The sequence below is a fragment of the Mobula birostris genome, chromosome 7 (assembly GCF_030028105.1).
Source record: "Mobula birostris isolate sMobBir1 chromosome 7, sMobBir1.hap1, whole genome shotgun sequence".
In the NCBI taxonomy this organism is placed as follows: domain Eukaryota; kingdom Metazoa; phylum Chordata; class Chondrichthyes; order Myliobatiformes; family Myliobatidae; genus Mobula; species Mobula birostris.
This window is the reverse complement of record NC_092376.1, coordinates 111492966-111506247: the sequence shown is the minus strand read 5'-3', so window position 1 is coordinate 111506247 and position 13282 is coordinate 111492966. Positions and strand designations below refer to the sequence as shown.

The 13282-nt window shown below is 40.6% G+C and overlaps 1 protein-coding gene across 5 annotated transcripts in view; it reads left to right on the top strand.

Moving 5' to 3' along the window:
* The window catches only part of LOC140200367 (C-terminal-binding protein 1-like), a 159824-nt gene that overhangs the window by 122329 nt on the left and 24213 nt on the right, over positions 1–13282 (top strand). For all 5 annotated transcript variants that reach the window (XM_072263595.1, XM_072263592.1, XM_072263591.1 and 2 more), the window contains 3 exons: positions 798–1004; positions 8383–8597; positions 9681–9811. In XM_072263595.1, the coding sequence (XP_072119696.1) occupies positions 798–1004; positions 8383–8597; positions 9681–9811 (553 nt within the window). The remainder of the gene's footprint in view (positions 1–797; positions 1005–8382; positions 8598–9680; positions 9812–13282) is intronic.

Below are 13282 nucleotides of genomic sequence, written 5' to 3'. Positions count from 1 at the left end.
ATGGAGGCATTATTAAAAGGAGGCAGTATTGTCAAGATAACTTAGTCTTTGGGTTTGTAAAAGATGTCAGTGGATAGTCTGTCTCCAGAAAAGGAGGCAGAGATTGAGGAAAAAGGAGAGAAGTGTCAGAGTTGGACCAAGTAAATTTAAGAGCAAGGTGGAAGTTGGAAGCAAAGTTGATGAAGTTGACAGGTTCAGGGTGGATGCAGGAAGCAACACCAATGCAGTCATCAATGTAGTACAGAAAGAGTTGGGAGTATTACCAGTCTACTTACAGCACGGACTGCTCCACATAGCCAACGAAAAGGCAGGCATTGCTGGGGCCCATGCGGGTGCCCATGAGTGCGCTTTGGGCTCAGGAAAAGTGGGAGTGGCAAAAAGAAAAACTTGAAGGTGAGAACCAATTCTGCCAGATGAGAAGGGTAGTAGTTGGAGATCTGGTTAGATCTGTTGCCCAGAATGAAGTGGAGAGCTTTAAGCCGCCTTGATCGGGTTGGGGGGGGGGGGGGTGCGCTGGAGAATGGGTATGTTTAGGAACTGGATGTCTGTCATGAAATAAAAGGTGGTTTGAGCCAGTGAACTGAAAGTGATTCAATTGATGAGTTTTAAATTGCATCATTAGAGATTGAGGCAAAGTGCTTTCCTTTGCATCTGTCAAAACTGCTAAAACTGTTTACCAATGCATGTGAAACTGATTATTTTGCCATTTTGTTCAGTTCAAATGAACAGAATTCTAAAATGAATAGCCCTGCTATTTAGTGGCGATGGTTGAATCACAAATACTTTCTGTTTAACAGGGATTGCCGTTTGTAACATTCCCTCATCATCAGTAGAAGAAACAGCAGATTCGGCGTTGTGTCACATATTAAACCTTTACAGGCGGTCAACGTGGCTCCATCAAGCCTTGCGAGAGGGTACAAGAGTGTCAAGTGTTGAGCAGATCCGAGAAGTAGCAGCTGGAGCAGCTCGAATCCGTGGAGAAACTCTGGGCATCATTGGACTAGGTATGTTTGTCAGATGGTGTATAATCCTAAGAGCTCCATGTCTTCCTCACTTTCTGTTTTTCTAATGGAGTGCATCAATTCAATGAAAGCTCCAGAAGATTATGAGTTCAAATCCCACTCCAGCACTTTGAGTTTAAAACTTGGGCAGCTACTCCACTGCAGTTAACAAAAAATGTTGAAGCAGAGAAAGAGCTATCCTTTTCTTCCCTCCTTCCCTCCTTCCCTCCTTCCCTCCCAAATTGGAGCTTCACCAACCCATGAAAAGTATTTGTATTATACTTTGAAAAAAGGGGATTTTATGTTTTGTCCAGGCCATTTTTTTTTTTCTTGCTTGGTCAACACACTATAGAGTAGGTTATCTGCTGGTAAACTTCAGTTTAATTCACTGCCATATCACAGTAACTATAATTGTAAGTACGCCAGGATGCCATGAAGAAGTGAACAGTGATAAATGCAACTTATTTTTTTAAAATCAAAGTTACTTTGCTAGCTTAGCAGTCTGAGGCTGAAAGCAGGCTTCAGTTGTACCAGTGCCCAAGAAGAATGTGGTAACCTTTCTCAATGACCTTTGTCCAGTAGCACTAACGACCACTGTGAAGTGCCTTGAGAGGTTCATGATGAAACGTATCAACTCTTGCCTGAGGAGAGACTTCGAATCTGCTCCATTTTGCCTACCATCACAACAGGTCTACAGCAGGTGCCATTTCATTGGCTTTTCACTGAATGCTGGAACATCTAGACGGTGACAATGCATACATCAGGATGCTCTTTATTGACTACAGCTCTGCATTCAAAACCACCATCCCCTAAAAGCTAATCAATAACTCCTCGTGTAACTGGATCCTCAATTTCCTCACTTGCGGACCCTAGTCATCTCCACAATCTCCATCAGCACATGTGCACCACATGGGCGTGTCTAGCCCCCTGCTCTATTTGCTTTATACTAATGACTAAGGCTAAGCTCAGTTCCAATGCCATATTCGGGTTTGCTGATGACACCACTGTCATTGGCTGAATCGATGATCATGATGAATCAGCATATAGGTGGAAGATTGAAAATCTGGCTGAATTGTGCCTCAGCAATAACCTCTCACTCAATATCAGCAAAATCCGAGCTGATTATTGACTATAGGAAGAGGAAACTAGAGGTCTATAAGGCAATTCTCATCGAGGGATCAGAGGTGAAGAAGATACAACTTTAAATTCCTCAGTGTTATTTCACAGGATCCCTCCAGCATATAAGTGCCATTACAAAGAAGCCATGGCAATGCCTCTACTTTCATAGAAGTTTGCAAAGATCTGGCATGTCAGCTAAAACTTTGACAAACTTGTATTGATGCGTAATGGAGTGTATACTGACTGGTTGCATCATGGTTTGCTGTGGAAACACCAATGCCTTTGAACAGAAAAGCTGGCAAAAAGTAGTGGATGTGGCCTAATTCAGGAGGTACAGAAGCCTCGGGACCCACACCACCAGGTTCAGGAACAGTTTTTACTCCTGAACCATCAGGCTCTTGAACCAGTGTGGATAACTTTACTCTCCCCAACACTGAACTGTTCCCACAACCTAGGGACTCACTTTCAAGGCCTCTTCTCTTGTTCTCAATTTATTGTTTATTTATTTATCATTATTTTAGGGCTTTTTTGGTATTAATCTATCATCCTTTACACATTGTTTGTGTGTGGTTTTCATTAATTCTGCTGTTTCTTTGTATTTACTGTGCAAGAAAATAAATCTCGGGTTTGGTATATGGTGACGTGTACTTTGATAATAAATTTACTTCAAACTTGGAACTTTAACATATGCTGGCAACTGTTACTTTTCTAGACATTAAGATTTAACAAATAAAAAGTTCTGCTTTAAGGAATTCAGATGTCATTGGTTGGCTCAACATTTATTGAGCACGCCTGAAAGAATGGCTTCTTGGCTCACTTCAGGGACCAGTTAAGAACCAACACATTTCTCTATTCTAGGAGAAAAGGATGATCAACTTCCTTCCCAGCAAAAATGGAGTGTTACAGCATTCCTCACTCAAAATTCGTAGAAATTTACTGTATGGCACAGAAAGGATTTTGTTTTATCTTTGTTGCAACTGAGGAAGTAATTGTTTGGGCTAATCCCATTTCTAAAATCTTTGGTTCTCATCACAGGTGGTTGTTTTTCATGTTGTTGACATGTGTCCTTTAAATTTTGTGTGCTTCTGCCTGCTTTATAATTTCATGAAGCTAGTTTCATTTGCACTGCACGTTTTGTTTTTCTGTTTTTAATTGAAATTTAAATTTCTTAGAATTGACTCTTTGCAAAGAAAAATAGACCATTCCTTACTACCTGCCTGGGGTTAGATCAGCGAATCTTGCCTCTTAATCACAGTTCTGTCCTAGTAACATCCTCTTAAATTTCTTCAATTTCCTAGTACTATTGCATTTAGCTGTAACCTGAACAGCAAGTAATTACAGTTTAATCTGTAGCCCCCCCTTGCTCTTGCGTTCTGTCTCTAAGCCTAATGACTCAAATGCCATCTTAGCCATTTTATCAATCTGTAATTTCTGGTCAGTTGCCAGTAACTGGTGGTGTTCCACACGGTCATTGTTGGGACTGCTTTTCATGTTGTATGTCATTGATCTGGATGACAGAATTAATGGCTTTATGGCCTAGTTTGCAGACCATACAAAGATAGGTGGAGGTGCAGGCTGTGTTGAGGTGGGTAGCAGGAAGTTTGCAGAGTTTAGTCAGAATATGCATAGAAGTGGCAGATAGAATGCAGTTCAGTTAAGTGTATGGTCATGCACTTTGGAGAAGGAATAAAGTTGTAGACTATATTCTAAACAGGGATCAAATTTAGAAATCGGAAGTACAAAGGGACTTGAGTCTTAGTGGAGGATTCCCTAAACGTTAACTTGCTGTTGATGGGAAGGCAAATGCAATGCTAGCACCTATTTTGAGGAGACTGGAATATAAATGCAAGGGTGTAATGCTGAGCCTTTATAAGGCATTGGCCAGACCACATTTGGAGTGTTTTGAGCAGATTTGGGCTGAAATTGAAAGGGGTTCAGAGGAGGTTCACAAAAATGATCTTAGGAATGAAGGGGTTAACATATGAGTAATGTTTGTCTCTGTGGGTCTATACTTGCTGGAGTTTAGAAAAATGAGACGTTATCTCATTGAACCCAATCAAATACAGGTTTCCCCTGCTATCCGAAGGTAGAGAGTTCCTATAAAGCGGTTTGTAAGCCGGAATGTCGTAAAGTGAATAAGCAATTACCATTTATTAATATGGGAAAAATGTTGAGCGTTCCCAGACCCAAAAAATAACCTACAACGTCATGCCAAATAACACATAAAATCTAAAATAACAGTAACATATAGTAAAAGCAGGAATGATCTGATAAATACACAGCCTATATAAAGTAGAAGTACTTTTCTGCAATTATCGAAGCCCTGTCTAGAGCAATGAAAATCTTACGCAATTGCTGTCGGCGCAAGCACTCTCGGCAGAAACACTCTCTCCAGTAACCTTTAAGCTATGAAGCTGCCAAATCAACCAAATAACACAAAAATACACAGCCTATATAAAGTAGAAATAATGTATGTACAGTGTAGTTTCACTTAACCGAAATTGGGAAGACAGCAAGTACACTGATGATGGTGTGTTAGGCTGAGTCGTCGGAGGTTGAGGTGGGGGGAGGTAGAAGAGACTGGGGTATCATCCCTTTGTCATCTGTTTCCATCAGGGCAGGCAGGTCACCTCCTTCTATGTCTGTCTGCCTCGATGTCGAAGGTTGAGTTTCGTTGTCTGCTGTGGCTGATGTGGAAGGCTTGAAAAACGACAGTATGCTTGACTGCTAGCCTTGCACGTTTTTCTATCATACAGTTCTTTGTAAGCGCTCAAACTATCCTGCAAATATGCCCTAAACCTACGTACCCTTTCAAAATTAGTCATACTTTCCTGCAATCATTGCAGCATTGTCAATCGCAGTGAAAATCTCACGCAATTGCTTCACGTTCAGTTCCTGGACGACTTTATTTTCGCTACTGCGTTTGGTTTCGATTGTTGTCCTTTCCTCTTGCAATTGCATCAGCTCTTCATCTGTCAGTTCTTGGTCATGGGATGCCAAAACCTCTTCAACATCATCTTCGTCAACTTCCACAAACCCAGCCTCCTTAACCAAGCTCACTATTGCCGTATTTATTGTTGATGGTTCGAAGCCTTTAAAATGGTTCACTGCTTCGGGACATAGTTTCCTCCAAATGCCATTTCTCATTGAGACTGTTAGCCTATCGAGAGCATCTCCAATTTTGGCGATTGGCGATTGCCAATTTTATATTGTAGTCTTTCCAGATCGCCCGCAAAGATGCTTCGGAGTTGCCCTCTCTGTCAATGGCACTTACAATAAAACACATCACATTTTGCGTATAGTAACCCTTAATTGTGGCTATTAGGCCTTGGTCACACGGCTGCAGTAATGATGTCGTATTCGGCGGTAAGAACGCAACACGAATGTTACTGCCATACTCGGTAATGTCAGGTGGATGAGCAGCACAATTATCGACAATCACAAGACACCCATTATCGAGGTTATTTTCTCTACAGTATTTTTCAACAAAAGGACTAACGTATCCGCTCCTGTACTCAGGAATAAAAGCACTTCGGTATTCCAACTGCTTGGATGTGAGCGGAACACAACGGGAAGTGTTTTCTTGTCAACGCCTTTAAGTGCCCTCGGATTTTCTGAATGATACACTAGTAGAGGCTTAAGGACAGCATCACCAGTGGCGTTAATGATAGGCATTAGGGCAAACCTGTCCTTCGATGCCTTGTGTCCCTTAGCCTGCTTTTCTTCTTTCGAAATAAATGTCTTGCTCGGCAATTTTTTCCAATAAATTGTAGTTTAGTCACAATTAAACACTTGCTTATACAAATAACCACCTTCTGTAATTATTCAGTTCTGCTGGGAACTTTTCGGCAGCTTCAGTATCAGCTGAAGCACTCTCTCCAGTAAACGTTAAACTATGAAGCTGCCCTTGCCTCAGAAACTGATCAAACCACCCATGACTACCTTTAAATTCCACTTTTGCAACACTTTCATCACCATCGGCCAGTGCTTTCTGTTTCAGCTTATTAAAAAGAGTGACTGATTTCTCCTTAAGTATAAGATAACTTAACGGAACACCACGCTTTTTACACCCATCAATCCACTCAAGCAATAGACTTTCCATTTTATCCATTATTGGATGCCAACTAAGAGAGATCACTTTGCTACGAGCAGAGCCAACAGTAACATCGGCAGCTTTCAAAATTCTTTCTCTGTGCGTATAAATAGTGGGAATGGTGGACGCAGGTAAGTTCAACGCATGGACAATGTCCTAACTTCGTTCACCATGATCGAAACACTTAATTATGTCTAGTTTTAGGCTAAGCGTGACACCCTTACGAGCTCTTTTCGGCTTTTCTGATACCTTCGAACTCATCTTGCTAATGGATGCACAAAATAAATTGAGATAAAGCATGTGTTTAAGAAATGGCGGCTAGGATGCAGTTCCGGGGGAGGAGCTTGGCTGCTTGAGGCGTGTGCTGCCTTTTTTCATAACAGTGAAAACACCTTCTGTTAGCGAAAACAGGTAACTAATGTAGGTCTTTCGTAACAGCAAGGTTTCGTAAAGTGAATTTTTGAAAAGCGGGGGACACCTGCATTGAAAGGCGTAGGTAATGGATGAGGAGAGGGTATTCCAATAGTGGGAGAGTCCAGAACCAGAGGGTACAGCCTCGGAATACAAGAATGTCCCTTTAGAACAGAGAGAGCAGAAATTTCTTTGGCCTGAGGGTGGTGAATCTGGAATTCATTGCCACGGATAGCTTTGGAGGCCAAGTTATTGAGTATACTTAAAACAGAGGTTGATAGGTTCCTGATTAGTCAGAGTGTCAAAGATTACAGGGAGAAGGCAGAAGAATGTGGTTGAAAGGGACGATTATTCCGTCTATGATTAAATGGTGAAACAAACTCAATGAGCTGAATGGCCTAATTCTGCTCCTGTCTTATGGTCTTATAATGTTTCAATATATTACTTGGTATCCCACCACGCTTGTGTATATTTTGACTTGTGCTAATGATTGGTTAATGATTTCAATTTTATCAATTGATTTCAGTTTGCCACTCAGTGTCTCCTTAACTGGTCCATTGTCCTCCTGCAATTTTTAAAATCCTTCATCACAATAAATTGCTCTGCCAAAATTGAGTTCTATTTCATATATAGCCATTTCTCCATTTGCAAACTGGTTGTGTCCTGTAAAACATTTTAGTTTATAAATCAAGGGCTGGGAGAATGCATTATGGGATTTTACTTAAGGTTTTTCTGCCTTGGGCTGAGAGTGGGACAAAATTTGTTTTGAGAAATGAATTCTTAAATCAAGGAAACAACCTAAAGAGTCATTAACAGCTTTGCACCAGGTTAGTGTGACACCATTGGTAAACCTCTAAACTGCAGTAGCCACATTGGGCACCCTGATAGCAAAGCTGTTAGTGTAACGCTATTACAGCTTGGAGCGTTTTGGAGTTCAGTTCCAACGCTATTATGTAAGGGTCTCTGTACATCCTCCCAGTGGAAGGCGAGTGTTTTCCCCGGGTGCTCTCGTTTCCTGCCACAGTCCAAGATGTACTAGGTAGGTTAATTGGTCGTTGTAAATTGTCCCGTGATTAGGTTAGATTTAATTGAGGTTGCTGGAGTGGTGTGGCTCAAAGGGTCAGAAGGGCCTCCTTCACACTATAAATAATAAGTAAAAGGCAAAATGCTGCAGGTGCTGGCCATCCATAACCTAAAAAAATGTGGGGATGCTCTGTAGGTGAAATAGCATCTGTAGGAAAAGGAAGCAATTTGATTATGATCATGTTATCAAAAGCGGGACACATTACTGACCCAGCAGCACTTAAGATACCCACCACACTCCTGTGAGTGAGCCTGTAAGTGAAAGTAGATTATTTAATAGCAGGCATCAAGCATAAAGAAGGAAATTAAAAGACTCAAGAACATGCAAATTGTTAGAAGACTGAACAGGCTGGTAGAAAGAAAATGTCACAAACGAGTAGAACTAGATAAGGGTTCAGTGGCCTAAGTGTCTTAAAAAAAGAAATGTGGTTTTTGAGAAGGATGCAATGTCCTTGTCAGTGAGATATTCTGCTCAGTCAGTTTTGATTGGCTGGGCTCCTGCTGTTACATGATGCCAACCAGGAGCAGTGGCTGAACCTCCCATAAATTCTCCTCTAGACAGATGTGGATTAATATTGGCACAGCCTGCTGAGTTCATTTCTTTCTACCTTGCTATTAAGTAGATTGGTATTCTTTTACTATAAACTGGAAAAAAATGCCTCCTCTCTCTTGCAGGCCGTATTGGTCAGGCAGTAGCTTTGCGGGCCAAAACATTTGGATTCAATGTAATCTTCTATGATCCGTACCTGCCAGATGGAGTGGAGAAGTCGCTTGGTCTGCAGAGAATTAGCACCTTGCAGGATCTGCTGCTTCACAGTGACTGTGTGACCTTGCACTGTAGCCTAAATGAGCACAATCATCACCTCATCAATGACTTCACCATAAAACAGGTATAGATGCCAGGGTCATGTGGGTCATTGCATTAGCACATCTCTCAAGTTTATTTCATTACACAATCCTTTTGGAGCTGTTTGCACTGTTTTAAAAAAATATTTTTTAATCCATAAACTGATTAGAATAAAGTAAAGATGGTGTTGCTTCCAGAAAGTTTATAATTTATTCTAAACAAAGGGCATCACTCAAGGCAGCATTCAATACTCAACTCTGAGTTATCTTGAATTGCAGGGAAAAAAATTGTCTTTCATATTTAGAAGTTATAATTGGCCTACTTAATCCATTTAAAAGAGTAGATCAGAGTAAACCAGGTTAGTCTATGCTGAAACCTGAATCGTTTCTTTTCTTAATGGACATCAGTCAACCAATTAGGCTTTCGCAGCAATCCAAAAGCTTTTTAATTAGTTCTACGGGTTTTTATTTTTCCCCGTTTGTATCAAAGTCTTGAACTGCCAAATTTCAAGTCCTTAATTCTCCAGTTACCAAATGAATCATGTAGATTATGAACATCCCTTATTTTATCCATAGTCTGCACAAATTAACTAACTTCTCATCAAGATAACACTATAAAGAGCTCTTAGCCACAAGGTATCCTTGACCACTAACATTACATTCCGCATTATTATTCCTTAATGCAGTGAGTTATGATGTTTCTTAAAATAGGATAAATTGAAATTTGGTAATTGAGTAGTGAACTGATTTGAAAATTAGATAGATTGTAGTTAGCTAATTAAATAGCAGTTTAAATTATGAAGTGCATATTGCTCTCTGTTTACAATTAGTTCTCTGTGTGCTCTCAACATTATGAATAACACTTCTCTTACTGGCGTTCACTATCTGTTAGACGATAAATGTTTTGTGCCGTTATATTCAGAAAGAATTTTACAGAAGGAAATTGAGCTATGTCTGGTTTAAGGATCTGTAGTTCATACATGATCAGCAAATCCAGATTCCAATATATTACTGTGTTTACCAACAATCGTTTATTGTTCATGAGCTATTTTACTCCTTATTATCATCATTGCTCTTCAGATATTTGCTGATATTGTTGTTAATTGCATTATGAATCTGACTCTCAGATGCGTCAAGGCGCATTCCTGGTGAACACTGCACGAGGAGGACTGGTAGATGAAAAAGCATTGGCACAGGCACTGAAGGATGGACGGATACGGGGAGCAGCTTTGGATGTTCATGAATCAGAGCCTTTCAGGTGAGCTAGTTTGTAGATCAATATACAAAATGAGTAGGTAAATCTAACAAGTCAGGATAGTGTGAGCAGCAGTTTCAACTTCCTAAGTGTCAACACCTCAAGATCTATTTTGGGCACAACATATAGATACGGTTACAAAGAAGGCACAACAAGAGTTTAAGGAGAATTGGTATGTCACCAACCACACTCGCAAATTTCTACAGATGTACCGTGGAGAGCATTCTAACTGGTTGCGTACCATCTGTTATGGAGGGGCCACTGCACAAGATTGGAAGAAGCTGCAGAAAGTTGTAAACTTTCATCATGACCACAGCATTCAGGTCACCTTCAAAAGGCAATTTCTCAAAGAGGCGGCATCTCTCATTAGGGACCATCACCTGGGATATGCCCTCTTCTCATTGCTACCATCAAAGTGGAGGTACAGGAACCTGAAGACATGCTCAACATTTCAGGAGCAGCTCCTTCCTCTCCACTGTCAGATTTCTGATTGGACAATGAACCTGTTAACACCTCAGTATTTTGTCCTTTCTTATTGAACCCCTTATTTAATTTATATTTGTTATATATAATTTAATTTATAGTTTTTATTATTTTGTATTGCAATGTACTGCTGCCACAAAACAGCAAATCTCATGACACATGACAGTGATATCAAACCTGATTCTGTATATATTAAAGGGAAAGTCAGAAACACGACCTGGTCAGGCAGCATCTGTCAACAGAGACTTAGCATTTCAAATCAGTTTTCTTGTCAGAACATGGGGGAACCTTCACAAACTTCCACAGCCCCCAATGACCCTGTAATTTCAATCTCTGAGACCAACATGAGAGCATCCTTCAGGCGGGGAATCCCATGGAAAGCATCCTGTCCAGACGGTATACTTGGCTGAGTAGTAAAGACCTGTGCAGATCAACTGGTTGGACAGTTCACCAATATCTTTAACCTCTCGCTTCAGCAATCTGAGTTATCCACTACTTCAAGCAGGCTTCAATTATATGTGGTATCCCGCCTCAATGACTGTCATCCAATAGCACTTTCATTCACCGTTGATGATGAAACTATCAACTCCTGCCTGAGAAACAACTTGGATCTGCTCCATTTTTCATACTTGTGATGCACAAGAGGTTAACAGAAGGTGCCATTTCATTGGCTGTTCACTCAACCCTGGATCATGTGGACAACACAGTAAAGGTACATACATCAGGATGCTCTTTATTGACTACAGTTCGGTATTCAATACCATCATCCCCTCAAAACTAATCAATAAGCTTCAAGATCTTGGCTTCAATACTTCCTTGTGGAATTGGGTCCTATTTCCTCACTTGCAGACCCCAGTCAGCTGAGATTGGCAACATCTCCTCCAGAATCTCCATCAGTACAGGTACACCACAAGGCTGTGCGCTTGGCCTCTGCTCAACTTGCTTTTATACTTATGACTGGGGCTAAACACAGCTTCAATATCATATTTAAGTTCATTGATGACACCTCTGTCGTTGCCTGAATCAAAGGTATAGGAGGCGGATTGAAAATCTGGCTGAGTGGTGCAACACTAACGACCTCTCAATGCAAGTAAGACCAAGGAGCTGATTATTGACTTCAGGAAAAGGAAATGAGGGGTTCATGAGCCAGTTCTCATTGGAGTACCAGAGGTGGAGAGTGTCAGTAACTTTAACTTCCTCTGTGTTATCATTTCAGAGGATCTTTCTTGGGTCCAGCAGATAAATGCCATTACTGAGAAAGCATGGCAGCACCTCTACTTCCTCAGGAATTTACAAAGATCTAAAACTTTGGCAAAAGTCTGTAGATGTGTGGTGGAGAGTATGTCGACTGGTTGCATCACAGCCTGGTATAGAGATGTCAATGCCCTTGAATGGAAATTCCTACGAAAATGAGTGGAAACAGCCCAGTCCATCATGGGTAAAGCACTCTCCACCATTGAATACATCTACACGCAGCATTGTCACAGGAAAATCACATCCATTATCAAGGAGCCCAACCATGCAGGTCATGCTCTCCTCTTGCTGGCATCAAAGAGAAGGTACAGGAGTTTCAGGGTCCACACTACCAGGTTCAGGAAGAGTGATTACCCCTCAACCATCAGGCTGTTGAACAAATAGGAATAACTACACTCATTCTGCTTCTGGTGTTCCCACAACTGATGGTATCATTTTAAGGACTCTTTATCTTGTTATTTCATTCTCATTATTTATTGCTCTTTATTTATATCTGCATTTGCACAGTTTGGTGTTCATTGATCCTGTTTACTGTTACTGTTCTATAGATTTGTTGAGTAAGCCTGCAGGAAAAAGAATCTCAGGGCTGAATGTGGTGACATGTATGTACTCTGATAATAAATTTTAATTTTAATTTTGAACTTTGGCATGTCTGATTACCTGAAAGCATTGAAGGTCAAATTCAGAGCTTGTGGCATTTTCTGTTTTTTCACTTTAACAACTGTAGTATTTGGCTTTAAGGTAGTATATACAGTGCCTTGCAAAAGTATTCAGCCCCCACAACTATTTTCACATTTTACTGTCTTATTTTCCAAATATAAAATATATTGAAGTAGGATTTTTAAGCTAATCTACAAAACGTTGAGCATCATGTCAAATCAAATGAAAAATTCCAAAACCAACCAATAATTTACTAAAAATGAAAAACCAAAATTGAAGCTGAAAAAGTATTCATCCTCATTGTGATTACTGTGCTAACTTTCTTCAAGTGCAATATACTTTCATAATTTGTTAATGTAGAAAATTGGAGGATTACTTGTTTTCAAATGAATTCATAAGAATGAATAACACCTCTCTCTTTAAGGTCCAACAGTATAGTAGATTTTCAACAGACCAAACCAACATGAAGACAGAAGCGCATTCAAGACCAGTCAGAGAAATTATAATAGAGAAGCACAAGATCTGAGGAAGGATACAAGACAATCTCAAAAGCATTGAACATACCTTGGAGCTCTGTGCAGTCCCTCATGAAAAAGTTGGGGTGGGGGGGAAACTATGAAACCACAGTCATACTGCCTAGGTCGGGCCGCCCCTCTACACTTAGTCACCAGAGAAGAATGGCACTTCTCAGAGGCTGCTGTGATGCCAACAGTCACTCTTGAGTGAGCTGCAGAAGGGAGTGTCTGCAACTGGAGATGAAGTTCATGGCTGCACAATCTCTAGGCTTGCACAAAAAGGGTATTTATGGAAGAGTGGCAAGGAAGAAGCACTGTCTTTTAAAAAAAAAAAAGAGGCCTCATTGGGCAGAAGGAGTGTGGTTTAGGCCACAAGGAGAGGAATGTTCCTTATCTATAATTCTCCTCCATTGTATAAAGGCGTCAGCATAATTCCTTCTATCCTTCAATTATAGATTACAGCAATTCTTCAATTACAGCACACCTGGCCACGTGGTGTGCCGACAACAATCTGGCCCTTAACACCCAGAAGACCAAGGAGATCATAGTGGACTTCAGGCAC